The following is a 19,337-nucleotide window of genomic DNA, read 5'->3' on the forward strand; positions in this document are numbered from 1 at the left end:
GACAATTTATCGCCTGCAATTAGGTGCGTCGCGTTGTTTGGCTCGATAAGACAGTTAACGTGAAACGCGGCCGTTTATTGCTGGTCGCGATTTGAGCGCTAATGTTTGTTTGCTGTTTTTTCTTTGCTGCTGTTTTTCCTTTGGTCTTGCTTGCCTTGCCTTGCTGTGTTGTGCCAAGGAATGTTAGTGTGTTTCGATGAATAATGTGATGCACTTTCCGCTAGCAATGCCAATCGACGGTCGGCTTTTTGCTGTGTGCAAACTTTTTTTTTTTTGACTGGAATATATTGGCTAGAATTGGTTTTATTTTTGTATACGGACCTGAGTATGTGCAGTTTTATTTGCTTCTCTTGTATTCTATTTTATTCTATTCTTCTTTTCCATGAGCTTTTGAACTTGTATGTAAATTTGTTAAAATAGGTTATAAATTCTGCCTTTAATTCGTATTTGTTAATATTATTTCGATATTTTAAACCCTAACGCCTTATTTGTCGAAAAAACTGTCAGAGAAAATTTTAAAACTAGACTTCAATGATTGTCAATGGTTTGCATAAATTCTCTTAGCCGATACTAAAGCATCATCAATCAAATAAAATAGAATATAAAAAATATTATAAAAAGTGATTAAAGCAAAATTATGCAATTAATAAAACAAATGTTTAAAATTTAAAAAGCTAATGGCGATATAAAATATATTAATTCTTCTTCTTCATTGGCACTACAACCTCGAGGGGTCTCGACCTGCCATTTCTGGCTTTCTGTGACTTAATTTTACCCGTAGCAAAGTAGTCAGCCCTGCTTACGGGGAGGCGGTCTCGATGGAATTTGAACCCCGGTCCTGTCGTGTGAAGACCAGCGCTGCTATCCCCTCGGCCACCGGACCGCCCTAGAGTAGATTAATAGTTATTAAAAATCATAAAAATGTAAGAAAAGCGAAAAATGAATATCTATAATAGTTTACATCCAAACATTTAGATATACTTAATTTTTTTTATTCAACAAGAGACAGCCTTGCCGTAGGCGTCAAGTTGTAATGATAAATAAAATAATAATTAATATTTAAACAGTCAAATAGTAAAAAAATAAAAGTATAATTGAAATTGATTATTTTTTATATTTATTTATTTACTTACTGAATGGACCATTCCTGTGGACGAGAACCTATTGTGGTCTTCGAACCCAGACATTCTGTCGGCCATCACTGATGACCATCCCAGTGACGACATCAGCACGCAATCCGGAACAAACGGTTAGAAGATTCGAAGCTTCATCGAGGGAGTTCGACGCAGAGGACGATGTCATCAAACTCCCGAAGCGCAAAACCACAAAGGCGGCCTCCCGTCCCGAAAACACGTGATGACAACCTGACGACGCTCCCGATTCCCACTTTACCAGCGGAACTTCCCATCCTCTACCAAGTTCACCCGGGATAAGGTGCGTTTCAATGGCAGGAGAAGGAAATGTCTATTACCCAAATAGCATACATCCATGAATTATTTTCTTAGTATTTAGCATAGTCGATAAGATATACGGCTTGGCCGTCACCACGTGAAAAAATGGACCATTTATTTATTAATTAATTAATTAATTAATTTATTTATTTATTTATTTGTTTATTTTTTCATATATTTATTAATTTATCTACTTTTTCGTGTATTAATATCAAAGTAACAAGCCGCTATGGCTAGTGTTAAATAAGTTTAACTCTAAAGTTGCAATTTGCAGCATTTAAATATTATGAAAAACATAATAGAGGTATACCGAGATGAGAGGATAAATTTAATCAGTTTAAAAAAAATAACTCTTAAGGGATTACAATATGATGAGAAACTTTAATTGTTAATTGCAATAAATGTTAGTAAGACGTTAAATTTGTTTCCATAGTCCAGCAATGGGTAAATGTACTCCATTAAATCATTAGATTTATCAAGGACCTCCTTTAAACTCCCGCTTTACATAACAACCGGGAACCGTAAACCATTTACATAAACTCGCTGCCTCTAATCACAATAAAAACCCATCCAGAAATGTGTTGCACGATGCACATTCGGTGGCAACGAACGTCAGCACATTGAACTGTGGTTAAATCTGGGCCGGACCTCTGGCATACGTTCAGAGCGACCCGGTCAACATCTCCCTGTGCATAATGTGACCACTTCGCCACCCGGTTCGCCGCCACTTCCACTACCCTCCCCAGCGAGCTATCCACCGTGCGCGATCATTTTATCAGCCATCTCGAGAGCGTCAACCAACCAACCAAGCTCGTACGGATCGTACGATTGTGCGGATACCATGCCCTTACACAACATTCCACGCCGTGTCTACGGTGCGGGATTTGTTGATTCTAGCAGACTAAATAAAAGATAGCATCGTGCCCTCCCCTATCCCACCCTCAGTCGGTAGACGTGTCGTGAGGGCTCGAAAATCAACAACGACCACACACTCGTAAACATAGCAGAGCGTACGCTTACCATATCCCGTGCGACGCGGCAAGATCGGAAGCGAAAGCTTCAGCACCGTGCTCAAACCGTGCGAAACGCATGCGTCATGTCGGCAAGCTAGCTAGACGATCCATGCAAGCCAGCAAGAATGGGACAGGCCCCCTCTTGAACGCTTCAAGCCGGTCGTGACGGTAGGATGTCGGTATGGTTTCATCCTCACTGGGGCACCCGCAGGATGAAGATCACCGACTCTGCTTCACAGGTCAAACCACTTTCAAGTTCACGAACACGGGCCGAGACCACCACCAGATTGCCACCAGAAGCGGATGTCGTATGACGCGATGCTTGGGGTGTTTTGGTTGGGTTGGGTCCGCATAATGCGTGGAAGGAGGATATTTGATACAAAAAATGCCACCAGACAAAAACCAACTCGGAACGCTAGTCAGCTCGTGGAGGCTTGTCACTTTGGAAAAGGTTCCTGCACGTGCTGTTCTGGAGATACATTCGTGAAGTGTCGGGTGTCCGGTGGGAGAAAATCGTATCGTAGGACTTATGGGACAAATATCTTTACTGTAAGCGGTATATTAAATACTAACAGCACGCATGGATCTCGCACTTGACATTGTCAGCACATTGTATCCGGGGCTAGGTTAGTATTGCGTGCGGTCTACGCGAGACTCTACAACTATTATTTAAACAACCGTTGTGTTCTTCGTAGGGTTTTGCAGATTAGGTGTTTATACTGTCTGACTTGCTTCCTTTTTTTCTAATTTAATTTAGAAAAGTCTAGCACTACTTTCACGATGGTGTTAGGTCAGGTACAGATCGATGATGCCTGAACGCAACTTACTGATATGACTTCCAAACATAAGTTAAAATTTATTAGATTCATAAAACAAGAAGAAGCCTTAAGCATTGTCAAGAAGAACTAAAGCGATACTTCATTAATTGAATTAATTTAAAATTAATTAATTAATTTAAATAGAATTTTTGAAGTTCACTTAAGCTCACCTCCTTGTAACCTAAAGCTGAGGAGGTATACGGGGTGGAAATAGAGATAAAGTATCGTTATTCGAGAATCACTCCAATACAACAAAGTTCAAAAGGTCTAGCCATCTCCATATTTTCCACAAACACGACCACAATGTCTCAATGTCAATGTCATAATCCAGCTATGCCATTGCAGATGATTACCTTCACGGTACAGAGAAAGATCTAATAGGTCGTTAAACCAAAGAGTAGATTAACCTTTCCCTTCTTTGTTGCAATTTTGTTTTCCTCAAGCACTTTTGCTAAAAGAAAATGCATGTACATCCCTATTTATTCTGTGCACCAACCGGCAAACCTGTAAAGTACCGTCGAAGTACCGTTGCAGCCGCGTGAGGTCGCATAATTGCTTGAGGTGCGGACACATTCCTGCACTGTGCTGCAAATTTTGCAACCAAGAAAGGCAAACGAAAGGCAAATGATCGTTGAAGTTAGAGTTGACCACAGAGCGGTTGATCTGTACCGATGATGACGTGCGCGGAGAAATGCATCTTTCATCGTTTTATGCCTTCAACACGACCGTTCGGGATGAATATCTCAAAGATGTGCAAAAAGCAAAAACAATCATAAAAACCGGAAGTGATGTCTTTGAGGCGATCGTATCATGTTGGGGTGGGCAAAATCCACGGGAGTCTCGTTAATTGGGTTAAAAATAATTGGTTGGAGTTAGGAATTTGATCCACCAATAGGGTTGATAGGTTGATTTGGATAGGAAACTTGTGTATTTATTTATATAATCTGCTGCAATTTTTTTAAAGAATAAAAATGTACGAAATTATTTAATCATAGAAGTAATCAGTTTCTGATGCTTAAAAGTCTGTGTTCCGATCATGTTCGTACTGTCACATGGCAAGCGGCACACTTCTATAAGTGATTTGCTTTTTCTGCTTCTCGATTAATTTCCCTTTCCGGATAAACTTCCCTTCTTTTTTTTAACTCATTTTTGATTTAATCTCTCAGGAAGAAAATGATGCTTAGAGTAAAACCATTTTTTCTCATAAAAGCAACACTGCAACATCTCGCCTGGATCGCGATCGTACGTCGGTGCTCAAAGGAAAACGTCACACGACACACGTTTCTTCAAACCGATGGAAAAACTCGCTACGTTGCGTAGTGTAAGATGCATTTTTCCCCAGCAAATGCATCCATGCCGTGAGTGCACTTTGTTGCGTTGCATTCGTGCCGAAGAGTCCGACTCGCGCGCTGCATTCGGAAGTTTCGCAGAGAGTGTGGGCACTCACTTTTACACTGGCGGGTTACACACTGCTCACACCACAAGTTTTGTGGAGAGATATTTCAAAATAATATTAGCTATCGATTTAGGATTGCGATACAGCTCTATTTGAGATCTTATTTTACATTTAATATTAGAATCGATTTTAGACCGTTTCTCGCCAAAAACTTTATAAAAAATGAGTTATACATGTAATTTAATTCTATCCATCAATACGTTCCAACAGGCTATATAGGCAGTAGAACAGATTTGAAGAAGCTTTTTGAACGTTACAGTGTTATTACAACATATAAGAATTGCCCTCAAAATTATAATAAAACACCATACAGTCACGAATAAGTATAAGAGTGTAATACGTAATCCTAATGTCTAATTTCTTCGTGCAGCTTCTCGAATAGTTGCTTATTTCTAGTTTCTTTTCAACGTGCTCGCTTTCCAACGCTTGTCCAGAAAAAAAAAGTTAAACGATACAGCCTTGTGTTGCCAAACATTTCACGCCAAATGCTTCTGGTATTCCCTACACTAAAAATAAAAAAAACTTGATTTTGTGAAACCTTTTTTGCTGCTCCGTTCCTTCCCAAAGCTTTTCGTTACTCTTCTCAACTATTCACACCTTCAGCAAAGCTGTTAACTTGCTTCTGGCTGCAGTTCTTCAGCTACACCACACAACAGCCACCCTACAAGCATCGGACGGCGCCTTACGCTACGCCTCACAATGGGTCACTTTGTGCGAGCAAGCATGGTCACCGGATCGCATAGTCCACCGGTGAAGATGGCCCACACACATATGTTGCGCGAATTCGGGTGCGCTTAGCCGCGGCTGGAAACAGGTTTGGCCGGCAGAAAAAAAAAGACTTGCTAACGATCGTTAACACGGCTCGCACGTTATCGTACGGATGAGTCTCAACCCTCCCCGCCCGATGGGGGGGTGGGTGCTTAACCTTGTTCGTAACCTGTTTGCCTATGAACTAATGCTAAGGCGCTTTACTACGTTCTTCCTAGCGTTCCATGTGTGACAGGTTTAATAGGGCGGTTGGGGTGGTAAGGCACAAGAAGGAACAGCCTGTGGGAGCTTGGAACCGTGGGGACTGTTTTTGGGGGGTACGGCAAGGGAAGCTCTAGTTCAGTGAAGCTAGCAGGAACGCTTGAAGGCATTCCAATCGGTAGAGAAGTTGATATGCAAAATGCTAATGAAATACTGTTGAATGCTGTCACTTTCGTCGAATTTAAAAATTTATTCACAATTCCAAAAGTTTACTTTTGAAACTCCTTTTGATAAAAAAAAAACAAAATTTAAAAATAATATGTATTAATTTACAACACTAATTTAATTTTAATTTTCAAATAAAAAAAAATCATCAATTTTCAATCCTTTTCTTCCATTTCCGCACGTGACAAATGTCCGAAATTATAATCAAGTTATCAGATACCGGCGAAGCTGCTGATCAATCCGCGCACCCGGCTCCCATCAGAAGCAGGACGTCCATTTTGCCGCTATCGAGCTGCAGCATCCAGACGATCCTGCCGGGTTGCTCAGAGCGAGAGCCGTGTGGAAGGAGCTTCGTGTAACTGAGTGGCCTTTGGTTTTGGCCACTTCGGACCGTCACTCAACGTTGCACGACGCACAACGTGCGGTCAGCTGATGAGTGCTGCAGTGTGGACCGCGTAATTAGGGGAGCCAATGTATTTATTCGTTAGAAATGGAATTTTACTGTTTTGCATGTTGTATGGCAGGATGTTTAATGTTTGTGTTGTGTAATTAACTTATTACTTAAAGAAAGAACTATTTCATTTGAAAAATATAATCATGTTTTAAATTATTTATTCATTTTTCAGTTTTTTAACAATCACTTTCTTAATGCGAATTATAGTGTTCTTAATTAAGCGCATTTCATGGAATCCTAGGGAAACGAATAAGGTCGGAATGCATATCCTCATACGCATCTTATCTATATTACAATCAATTACTTGATGTACCAACATAACAATTCAATTCTCACGCACAAATTTATTCTCTAATAAATCAATTAAAACGAGCGAAAAGAAAAAAATACATAACTTAAACCAATCTTTCCTTTATATTTCATTTCCAATTAAGTCGCTGGATAATTAGCTGTTTTAATCATGTTTAGTGTTCTGGACTTACCTCTCAAATTTATTATTTTTTGATTTGATTATTATATTATAAAAGATTTCAACTTTATTTGCATTTCTAGTAGAACGGCCGCTGGAAATATTTTAAAGAAGATATGTTAAAACGTAAAAATGCATTAAATATCGAACGTTATCATTTTATGGGATAAGAGCCGGTCTTTACACGTCAGAACAGGAGAACTGATCAGGATTGCTAGAGGTAAAATCAAGCCAAGGAAAATCCGTTGTTAGTTTTTGACACTACCAAAAAATATATAAAAAAATTCACTCTAGACATTTCCATAAAAAAGATATTTTTTCATAAATTTTCTTTTTTTATAACTTTAAAATAGGAGATTTAATCAAGAAATAAACATTTTTTTAATCAATTTTGAATTCAATGTATAACTTGCCAGGTTTACCACGCAAAAACCAATGTTAAATTAGCAATACGGCCAGGCCGTTCTTTATGAATAAAAAAAAACAACCGATGTTAAATTCATGTGTTTAATCAAACAAATATTCAACAAAGCAACCATTGCCAAACCACCGACATCATCACGCTCTGACAACAATCCGCCCAGAAAACAGTTCCAACCGAAAGACCCACACTGTAGCACGTTTAGATCGTCTTCGCGTAAGCATTTACTTCGGCTTACTACGGCCCATCGTCGGGAGCCTTACTTCGGGCGACACTCAGCCGCGGACACTCAGCCGCGGACAGCTTCGAAAGCAAAACTCATCCCGTCCCTTCCCCATTGCGAGAGTGCATTTCCACACCTGCATCCCTGGTTTGCCGTGAATAAGCGGGGGTAGTTCCGTGTGGGGTGGGGTGTACCACCACGACACACACACGCACGTGCGCTCACAGAAAAAAGGGAAGTAAATGGTGTAGCGAGTGCTCGATCGGGAAGGAAGATCTCAGCCGACACACGGAGTCACACACGCAGCCAAAGGAGGAGACGACGCCGCGTCGAGAGCGCCAACCAGGGTCCCGGGGCAGGGTGTTGGCGAACACCTCCCCCCGTGCCTGTTGGAGGTGTGGTGGGGGGGGGACGAGCGGATGCGTTGCGGTGCAACAAGGGGATGCGGCAGAAGCGGCAGTCGGCACTGTTGATTCTTTTAGCGCGCTACCCTGGCAGTAATCGCACAGTTTTTCCTCGACCGTTCGTGTGTTAATCTCGCGCGCGCGCTCCCGCTACAGACAGTGAGCGTATTCTACTGGCGTCCACGCGTCCGTCAAGCGGTTTCGGTTTACGTGTGAGTGTGTGGTTGGTTTTAAATTCGCATCAAACAGGGAAGATATTACATTCGCGCTGTACCCCGGTGGGAGGGAAAATTCGCGACAACTCTTTGCCTGTTTCCTTCCTACTTCGTGCTTTCCTTCGTGCCGGCTCGTGCGGTTCGGGCATACAAGTGGTTGCCCCGTTTGTTTGGTACGAAATTCGGCGTTCCGATCGCCGATCCGCAGCTAGCGCATTCTGGACTTTGCTCGATCGGCAACGGGTTCGCGTCTCGTGCAACCTTGTCGCGTGTGTCCGCAAAACAGTGCGCGAGATCGACGTGTTAATATCGGAGCCCGGCCGCAACCGTGATCGTGACGTGGTGCACGCGTGGAAGAAGCTTTACCATAGGGCCTACTAAGGAGGGATGAAAGTTGTGGAAAAACCACGTGCTCGTGCAGGGAAGACGTGAAGCAAAACGGTTTTACTACAGCAATCAATCGACGGCACGGGAGAGAGCGAGAGAGCTCAAAGAAGAAGCGTAAGAAAACGGTGCAAGTTACAACACTTCTACAGTTCTGGAAAGCATAACCAGCTCTCGCAGTGTTGTTCGTGTGTGTGTGCGTGTGTGTAGATTGTACTGCGGCGGAAGTTTATCACCGTGTGAAAAGTGCCAGCAGACACGTGTGAGTGAAAGTGCATTGAAAAAGACGCCAAACAAAACGCATCACAGACCGAAACTCGTACAGGTTAGTGTTTGTTTTCGTTGTCGAGTATAGTAGTGTAGATTAAAAGTTTTTTTTCTTCTTCTTGGAGATGCTTAAATTTCATTGCTAACTTGTGCTGTGTTAAAAAAATGCCTACTCGAATATCGCAGCACTCTCGGGCTCATGGCCAACTTGTGTTTTGATAGGTCACGTATCAGTGTTTTGTTCGGGAGGTTTTTACTCTTTTTATTATCTGCATTTTTAGAGCACAATCAATTTATGAACAGAAAATTGATTTAAAGAATAAGCTATAATAAAAGATAAAAAATTGCATCATTTTAAAAAGCGATCAAAAATATAGGAAAAAAAAATCAAATAAATAGAACAAAAGCAACTCGGTTTTTGACGACTCTGCTTAGCTTGTTTTAAGCTGTTAGCTTGTTTTTTGAGTTCTTCTTTTTATTTGTAAATCGATTTATTTTTCTGATCAAATTTTATATGTTTTACAACAAGGCTGATTTTTTACATGTTTTTCCTCGATTTCCATTCCAGTTTTGAGTGTCTTTTTGCTTTTTTTGTGTCCATTGCTTTCTGTCTTACCTAAGTTAAATAGGCTTCCCCGTATACCAAAGGTGGGTGGATGTTATAGGGCATTGGAAAAAAAAACACACACTGTACGCATTCCACCCAATTCCGGACCCAGCTGAGGAATGTTCGGTGCGTTTGGCCAACTTCAGCATGTTTTTCGTAAACACCCCTTTCCGTATCTTTGGCTCACCGTGCAGCTGCAATTTTGTGCACATAACGCGGAAAGAAATAGCCACTCAGCAAGTGCCCCTATTGTGCCGTGACATGTCGACGCATTCGACCGCCAACATGCGGTTACATTTGTTTGCTGATCCGCTTTTTTTACGCCTCGATCGGTTTCTTTCGGGGGTTTATTTTTTTGGGGAGGAGGTTTATTTTTTGGGCATGTCTGCTTGCTCGCTTCGTGCTCCTTGTTTTTTCCCAACCCAAAACCAATTTTTTGGTTTCTTTTCACTTGTTGCAGTCTAACACTTGTCCTGTTGCCAGTTGATGCCTGTCGAGCTTTCTGCTGGGCTTACACTGGCCTTATAAACATAAGCGACAAACAGCAAAAAAAATAAATCGTCTCCGAAACACACCTATCATACGCACAAGTAAGCGCAAAAGGGATGGAAAACTATTAACAAGTGTCTAGCGCACATGTGTGGCAGACGTAAGGCTTTAGTCGAACCAACTGGCGCTGGAAGAAAAAAAAAACAACTTCACTAGCTAGCTTCCCCGTGACAAGACACGGCAAAGATGAGCTAAAAACCCCCACAACGGTCGCCACAAACCACTGGGTACATGTGTCGTTTGTGCTACGGCCTTTCTGTGTTTCCTTCATTAGCGAGGGCTTCTGGTGGGACAGTTTCGCGGCTTTCGGAAAAGAACGTTCATTCACCCTGCGTGTAAGTGCGTGAGTGGTTCGCTGATGGGTGAATTAAAATCAGACCCCCAAACAGGTTTAGGCAGACGTTACTAGAGTTTTTTGGGGGGAGGAACGACTCATCTTACTCAACACTCAGCCCCCAAAAAAGGGGAGATTCTGAGGCGAGAAACAAAAAAAAACCAGACAACCAAAACATAATTAGAAACAAATGTGTTGTCTCCTGCCGAGATCACAATCCGGTCGGGTTTTTGATGATTTTTTGTTTTCTTGAACGTTGAAATATTTTGTAGGACTTCCATGTGTCCTAAGGTAATCCCCCCCCCCCTCCCCAAATATTGCGCATTGCGTAGGTTAGGGCACGGGATGGAACATCTGGTGACATTCCGGCCGAGAGGCGTTACGCTAGATCGGAGATATTCACCAAGAGGGACGGAGGCTTATGCTGTTATTTATAAATATATGTGAACCATTTCCCTGTGTTTCCTACACGCTTCGCGTTCCATTTCATCCACCAGTCTTGTGGTGAGTTTTTTTTTCTCGGTTCGTTCGTGCTTCCATTTTTTTCTTCGTGTTCCTCTACTCACTTGTTTGTGGATTTGTGGATTTGAGTCGCATTCTATTCTTCTTACCGTTTAAAAAGCGCGAATGCTTTTGTTTTGCATTCCCAACTTTCCGTCGCCATGCAGTTTTGCTTTTCCGCCCCCATGTCTTCGGGACGCACACACACTCTCTGTGGGCTATGCTGGACGGAATGATCGAGCAATGCTGCGAAATTCCAAGGAGACAATCGGGAGCACAGCACACAAAACAAACAAACACACGAGTGATGCGTTTCTTCAGATACGATTACTCTCCGGTGGATCATATGCTGTGTGTGCAGGAAACGAGATGGGGAGATCATCAAAATTAAAAAAAAAAATGCGCGTGGCACCGAAGAATGTAGGCAAAAACGGTACAAGATAATTCCCTCGCAGGACTGACTCCGAGATTCCGATTCGACGTGGTCTGGGACGAAGAAATCCAGACTGAGCCTAGCGGATGTAGCGTGAATTATTACCTCCGATCTTGTGTGTGTGAATATTATTAATTTATGTTTCATTTAGATTGCTACCTAAAAATAAGCACACACCGTGATTGGGTTACACATAGAAGGAAACCCCCCCCCCCCCCCTGTGGAGAGTGCAAATAGACGGCTATTCCAATGTTTTTTAATGCTGCGTTCCTAAACACGCAAACCATACCGACGAAAAGTGCAGTGCCATTGCACTAAGTGCGTCAATAAATTATAATCGTTTAAAGTGCTATCTTACACCGGGCATACCGTTTTATCTGCTTAGATAAAACAACTTTTCTCGAAGACACACACACACACGCGTGCGCCATAAAAATGCAATGTATCATGAGCGGTCGCCAGCAGCAAAACCATCGTCTGCCATTTTTGCATATTTGCGGTGTAACGATCGTAACCGTCGTCGTCGCGGCTACTCTGCTCGAGTTGGTCAGTCAGGCAAGGACGGTTCACGCGACCCGATCTTGTCAAAAATGCATTCAGTTTGATTGAAGTTTTTAATTGAATTGCAAGTTGCAGTTTGTGTCGTGCCGGGTTGGGGCCTTCATCAAACGTGGTTTTGCTTTTGGATTTTTCGCTCGGTGGTTGCCGTCGTCTTCGTTTGCCGTCGTTCGGTTGCACTTTACGCGACACGGCTGATGCTCCGGTGGGAAGAAGGGCACAGTTTGGCGACCGGGTGCGACGTGCTGCGTTGTTTTGGGGGACATGAAACTGTCGCACGGTTCGGACAAAGTTTGTCTTACTTTAGCCTGCTTGTTTTGGTCGTTGCTCGTTGTCCAGAGTTTCAATCACTTTGGTATTTTGTTGAGCTTGCTAACGATAGACTCGTTTACTTTACAGGGGGAGGTTGTTATTTATTGTTACAGATACTTTAATCAGATGATCAACATTTTTATGGGTAAAAATTAAAATGAAAAATAAATTTATTTAAAATATAATTTAAATGAGTTTATCGATAAAAATGTTCAGCATAATGCTGGTATCTCGACCGCTGATTTCGAATGTAGGTCCTCAGGACAACGACTGCCATGTGCGTGATGCAAAAGTCATCCGAGTCTTCACTCCTGGGGGAAATGTGTTGTAGTTTTAGCCAAGAAGACTATTCCAAAGTGTTAATACCCACAATAATAGTTGGGTCACACATGTTGGTCTAAGGCTCGAGAAGCAAGGGAGTCGATTTCCATTTCGTTATTCATTTGAACATCAGTGTCATCACAAATGGACAACATTTTCAAAACAATTTGCTGTTATCTAGTCAAAAACCAGAAATTTGGTATTGTAAACTCAAACTTCACTTTCTCTGGGAAATGCTCAAGTTTGTCTGGTATCCCTGATGGATCGTACCGAGTGGATTTTTTTTCCTTGAACCTCAACTTCACGGCTCTTATACCTATGGACCTTCACGTAGAGATAATTTAATCCAATAGACTATGGCCAACCCTGGACCATCTTAAACAATAGGTAATATCTTTGATTAGGTGTTGGACGAGGACGGAACTTACTACCTCTTATTTAGTATGAATTATAAATTACTAATAACAATACTTAAATATATTGAGTACTAGAGGTGGTAAGGTTCTTATTATTCTTTCTTAGCCTAACGACCTTTTAGGTCATGCCTGCCGTTTCTGGCTTACTAGACTTATTGTTAACACATAGTTGGATAGTCAGTTCTCACTATAAGGGAACGGCTCAGATGAGATTTGAACCCCGGTCCTGCCCTATGAAACCAGCGCAGCTGTCGCATCTAACACTAGCCGAATGTAGAGTTATATGTAATGAAAGAGCAAAAATGTTGTCAAGTTTCATAATTTTCGCACTTTATTTTTTTTTGTCAAGCAACTTTGAAAATCAATGACTCGTTCGATAGAAAAATAAATAAATCACACCGCCTTATGATCACACCACAGTCACAATACCTTCCCTGGTGCAATAGTAGCATCGTTAGAACGGAACAGAACACACTGCCAAATGGCAACTGCAACACAAAAAAAAGACAACAACCCCATGCACTGCAACTCACAAATGTAGGTTTCTGGATTACGAGACCACCGTTCCGCGCTGGTTTGTTTTTGTCCCCCATTCTGTGTGGAGCCATTCTGAGGGGGTTCCCGAGCCGAGCAACACATGCACACACACACACACCGTTCGGGCTGGGTACGCACACTCGAGTACAACCAGCAAAAAAAAAACAACAAAACTCCAACCAGAATCAAAACAGCAGCGTGGCCCATAGATGGCATTCCGGGACCAATTTTCCAGCCGGGCTCAGTCGGCCGACGGGTGCAGTTGCAGGCCCGCGCTTAGAATGGTATTCGTATTTCGGAAGCGGGTCCCTCGTACCCCGGTTCCTACCCTATCCATTGCTTCCACTTGCAGTGTCGTGTATTAGATTACAGACTGCTTAGCCGTACCGTGCCGGTTGTAAACAAGCGCGATCGTACTGTCGCTGGGTCGTCTCAGTACGGCAAGCTCTGCGATGAATGGGTACGAACGTTATGAATGCCAAAGAACGAGACAACTTTAAACTAATCTGGTGAAGAGAAGAAAAAAGTACAAAACAAAAACAAAAAGCAGCGCTGCTAAGAAACCGGGAATAGAAAACGATGCTTATGAAAATATTTCAATCAAAAGTGCATCGCAAAATCCGGGCCAAGCTTCGGGATGGAGCGAGAAGCGATGATCGACCGCCTGGGCAAAAAAACCTCCGTTTTCTGCGGATCGGATTACATTAATCGAATGTTTGAGGGATAGAACGTTCGGTTCGGTTCTTTTCATAATTCTTTCGCTTATGGTTATTAAAAGTGTCATGAGTTAATTTTTAAATTTTAGGACTTTTTATGCATACATTTTTATTACTTCTGAGACGATTTATTACTAGAGTTCAATAATAATCGTTCGGTTCTATAGCCTGATTACTTTGTTGCAACAGGAATGCTTTGTAATGTTAGATTGTTTTGAAATCAAACAATTGTTATGCATGCTTCATCGTTTGATGGCGCTCCTTTAAATGTGATGATAAATTTACATTCGTTTGGCATAGCATGGGAGGTGCAAGAATATATTACGGATCGATTTGGTTTTTTATGACAACAAATGCATTAAAGGGCTTTTTGAATCACTCGGTAAAATGTTTCAACCAGGTACTGGAGTATTGCAATCATACAGTGGAATATTGCATTCAGTTAGGGGAAATTTGTGATTGGGCAAAGGAACTTTGTAATAAGCTCTGGATTTAAGAAGTAGCTATTGAAACTATATTTCCGACTAAGTAATATTTAATTTACCTATAACATGATAGTTCACCTTGCATTCATGGGTGAAAATGTCACTATTTAATAATTTCAACAGAGCCAAAACTCATGCGATCAAACATCGAAACAACCTGCTTTAGACGGGCCTGCCAATTCTAACGAAATCGGAAGCAAGCTGTAGCCTTTTGTGCTTAAGAAAATTCTCACAGTTTACATATCCTACAATCCCATCCTTTCATTCCAACAAGGGTTCAATGGTTGCACAGCGAGAATGTAACACATTGCAATGTTCACACCCTTGATCGTAAAACTGCACTTACGATGCACACCGAAGCAATACGATCCGCAATACAAACCTATGCGTTGGGGCCGTTTGCATTGGTTAGGAACCCGCGGCCACGATCGTTTATAATAAACACAAAAACTTACACACACACATACACATATTCAACGCATGGACACCTTCGGAAAAATTTGCACGGCAGTGAAATGATTTATGGCAGCGCTGAAACGTCGCGCTGAACGCGGGGCGCTGTATTGTCGCTTATTAACACACTTGTCAACCACTGCGGCCAGGCGCAAAGGCGGATTGTTTGGGCTGCGTGACTTATTTTTAGCCAAACTCGGTGGTGTTTGCGGCCGGTCCAAAAACATTGCGGTGCTTTACAACACTAAATTCAATAATTTAACAAGAGGAATGTGCGACCCGTGTTCGTGGCACCGGGGGAGAATCATTTTCGAAGAGAAATCATAATCAACGGGGCATAAGAAAGGTATGTTGCGGTTTTACGATGGGAAAAACACTTGCGAAACTCGGGATTGTGAGAAGGAGATTTTTTATGGGTTTTTCAAATTTGAGAAGAAACAATGTGAAAAGTGAAGCTAGCAAAAAATGCCGTGCAATTGCATTAATACTTGAAAAACAGTTTGTAACAATAGCATAAATTGAGAAAAAATCAGAATGCAAAAATCTGGCAACAGATGACAATGAAGTGGAAAAAAATAGTCAATTGTAAACGGGAGATGCAAAAACATAAATTTGTTTTGTTTTCCTTGCGCTTGATGCAACTGTGTATTTGCATTGAGGAGGTTACTTCTTTTTTGTTTTGGGAGAAGTATTGTTTTGACGTGGAACGCTTACTGTGGCAATAATAAAATGGCAAGTAAAAACTAGATCCAGCAAAACAAAACTTGTTTTGCTCGCTTCTGTATGCAAATCGAACATTAAAAAACGATGCTATTCTTCCTCATATCAGCAATGGCAGATTGAGAACGCCTTGACATAGCCTTGGACACATAAACGATTGATGTGCAACTGAACAATACTGAGCTATTGCCAATTTTATCTTGAAGTTTTTTTTTTCAAGTTGATGATATGGTTTTATTTTTTATGATGGTACCATCGATATGATTGCAAATAGCGTAGGAGATTTCAGCATATAGCCATTTTATTATTTTATGTGATTTTAAAGCCTGCTTGTAAGCAGATCCCGAGAGATCCCGCAAGTGTTTAGCTCTGGAAAAGATGAACCTGTATAAGTCTCTGAATTGTATTACACAATGTATTTCTTTCTTCTTTTTTAACCTAAAGACCTCATGGCTCATGTTTGACTTACTAGATTTAATAATTCCACGTAGTTGGATTGTAAGTCCTCACTACTGGGGAACGGTCCGGATGGGATTTTAACCCCGGTTCTGCCGTTTGAAGACCGACGCCATTGTCGCATTCACGACCTATGTCAAATTAACAATGTTTTAGGAACATCCAATAAGAGCATGCTTATTTGTATGCCCAATTACAAGACTTCCAAGTAGTGCCAAGTATTGAAATGAATGTGATTGTAATTTGTGCGCCGTAACCATGTTGTGTTGCATGTACAGTAGCTTTAGCTGTAGTTAACATTTTCGAAAAAAATGTTTCAATCTCAGTCTGTTGACTATTTAAAGAATTTATTGACCTTAGCATAAACAAACTTTTTTTTTAATTTTCTCCCGAAAAACCCAACCCACCCAAATTTCGATTTTGGTTATCGAGTGGTTATCGTCAAAAGAGCCAGGACACTGCAAAATAAGTTGTGCTTGTACTATGCTTTTAATCACTGAAGAGTTACTTGGAAATAGAGAAACACCTCCTGGCAACCAGTTATGATCGCACTTTTTTTCTCTAAAATCTTCGCACTTCCAAAGGAACATGAAAGCATTAAATAGGGAAGAGATTCCGGGTACGTCGAACTGTTGAAGAAATTTTCTGAGATTCTTCTGAGGAAAATATTGAAAAACATTATTCAAAAAGGGAATTTTCCGTCTAGAAGGCTTAGAACATTCTGGACAGGGCTTTCAAGGTTAAACAAAACTCATCTCCCATATCTAAGACGAAATAGTTTTATATACACTCAAAATATGCAGGAGATGACGCTGAGGTTCGTTGTTGTTTAAGTTTGTATTTTTACCGGTGAGCGCATCGTCGACCAGCGAGTCTCCTAACTGATATCAGCTGTTACCAATAGCTTGTTTGGGGTAAACCAATATCAGAAGACCTTATCCAACCAGTTTTTGGACAGGACAAAGTAGCAACAGATCATCAATATTCAGAAAAAAGATTGTGAAAAATACGAATATTTCTCTTTTTACGACTGCCACGGTCAAAGTCTCAGATAGCTTAGGTTCAAAAACCATAGAAGAAGGAATGTAAAAAAAAACTTTTTTTCAATTCAAGGAATTTGTTTCGCAGAAACATGCAGATTGAGGATTTTTTTGCATTTTAATGCATATTTTATTAGTTAGTTTCACTTGTAAATTTAAACAGAATAGTTTGTCTATTTTATGATGTTTATTAGTTTATAGGCTAATTTTATTGATTTTTTTGGATTATTTGAAGGAAGTTGCGTTACATATTCTATTATTTTTAGTATCTATCTTCTTCTTTTTTGGCTCTACAACCTCGAGAGGTCTCGACCTGCCATTTCTGGCTTTCTGTGACTTAATTTTACCCGTAGAAAAGTAGTCAGCCTTAAGTACGGGGAGGCGGTCTGGATGGGATTTGAACCCCGGCCCTGCCGTGTGAAGACCGGCGCCGCTGTCGCCTCGGCCACCGGACCGCCCCTTTTTTTACTATCTATAGTGTAGATAAATTCTTCTTCTTTTTTACTTAAATCTCTTCAGCATTAAACAATGAATACAACAATCAACAACTCAATATTTAAAGTTCATTTTTTTTTAAATTACCATATAATATTAATGCTCATTTTTCTTTTCTCTTTTCAGAACCCGTTAAATAATCCATTCCGGCTTGAATTGTTTCACCCGATGTAGTGTGTTTGTGTGTGTGTGTTTCCCCATGTAAGTGCAGTCTCGCTTCTCCGGCAAACCGTAAGCAAAGTGTCACCGCCAATGCAGCTGCAGTGTCGGTTGCGCGGCCGGCAGTAGTGATTCGCGACGAAAGATGCGCTTCCTCAAATCGGCACCAGTAAACAATGAGCATCCAATCGGCCGAAGTGCATCGAAAACCCGGCAGCGGTTCCGGCAGCGGCCATGCACCGATCTCACGCCCATCGCCTGCCACGATGGCGCCCGCACTAACGCCCAGCACCGTCCCTCGGCACAGTGACCGGCCGGTCGGTCGTGGTGCAACGGTGGCCGGTGGCAAAATGTTCCCGACCCTCGACGTGACGCTGGCGAAGCTGACGCTGCTGATTATGCTGCTAATTGCCGTTATTGACCACAGCGAAGGTAATTTATCTGCTTTTTCAGCGCTGCTCATATGCATCGGGGAAGAAAATATGGAAAGCGAAAAACACTCCATTCATTTGCGGATCAATTAGAGATCGTCGGGTAGGTCGCGAAAGTAATTTTCTCCCTGGTCCGGCCATTTTGTTTAGGTTCACGGCAAGCCTAATCTTTCCTATTCTTTCACTCGACCCTTTTGGAGTGGCGATGAGGCTCGCCGTAAGAAGCGGCCAAAGTCGTATGGCGACCCCAAAACCCCTTGCGAGACGGAACTTTGATTTATGGGTTTTTCGTCGGCGTCGGACCGATAATGGGTGCGACGGGTTTGCAGCAGCAGTAACTGCACTTGCAGAATGCATTCCAGGCTGGCGACAGGGTTGGGCTAACCGGCGGCTCGGCTCGGCTCCCAAAGGGTGTAAAGTAGTACCGTTGCCGTTAGATTTTTGTTTTTTTTTTTTTTGCGTGAGTTTTGTTTTTGCGCCATCCAGCCAGCCAGGTGCTGGTGTCGATCGAAGATTAATTAATTTCTGCTGCAATCGAACCGGGCGATCGATCGAGGGATGCAAAATTGATTCGTTGAGATTCGTTCAGAGGGTTTTGGATCGTGTGGGACACCATCATGGCCAGGCCGTCCATCATGTGTGTCTGTCATGTTTTTCATGCACAACGATAGGACGGGTGTTGCACAATCGAGGAAACACTTGTTTGTGGTTTTGTTTGTCTTTGACATGATCCAGTGAATGAGATGGGTAAAGAGTGATAGAAAATGGCGTAACGCAGCTATGTTTGTTTTTGTGTAGTTGTGTGTAGTTTATTATTTAATTTCCAAACATTGAATTTTCCATTTACGCTAGAAATGCCATATCAACTTGTTTTAGATGTTTCATCAAAGAAAACTATGTGTCAAGGAATGACGTTATGGTACAAAAGTTATCTGATAGTATCAACATTCAATTTAACTCCAACTGTTCTGTACCTTCTGGAATATACGAGAGTTATCTACGGAAAAAGAATAAAAAAGATCATTTAGGGCAATTATTTTTTTGT

General features: G+C 41.6%; 1 protein-coding gene across 1 annotated transcript in view; it reads left to right on the forward strand.

Annotated features, from left to right (window-relative positions):
- The first annotated feature begins 7,991 nt into the window (after nucleotides 1–7,991).
- Nucleotides 7,992–19,337, forward strand: part of LOC118509494 — a 75,852-nt gene continuing 64,506 nt past the window's right edge. Inside the window, exons 1-2 of the mRNA XM_036050149.1 lie at nucleotides 7,992–8,827; nucleotides 17,829–18,293. Coding sequence (XP_035906042.1) covers nucleotides 18,038–18,293 — 256 coding nt within the window. The 5' untranslated portion in view covers nucleotides 7,992–8,827; nucleotides 17,829–18,037. The remainder of the gene's footprint in view (nucleotides 8,828–17,828; nucleotides 18,294–19,337) is intronic.

The sequence above is a fragment of the Anopheles stephensi genome, chromosome 3 (genome assembly GCF_013141755.1).
Source record: "Anopheles stephensi strain Indian chromosome 3, UCI_ANSTEP_V1.0, whole genome shotgun sequence".
In the NCBI taxonomy this organism is placed as follows: Eukaryota; Metazoa; Arthropoda; class Insecta; order Diptera; family Culicidae; genus Anopheles; species Anopheles stephensi.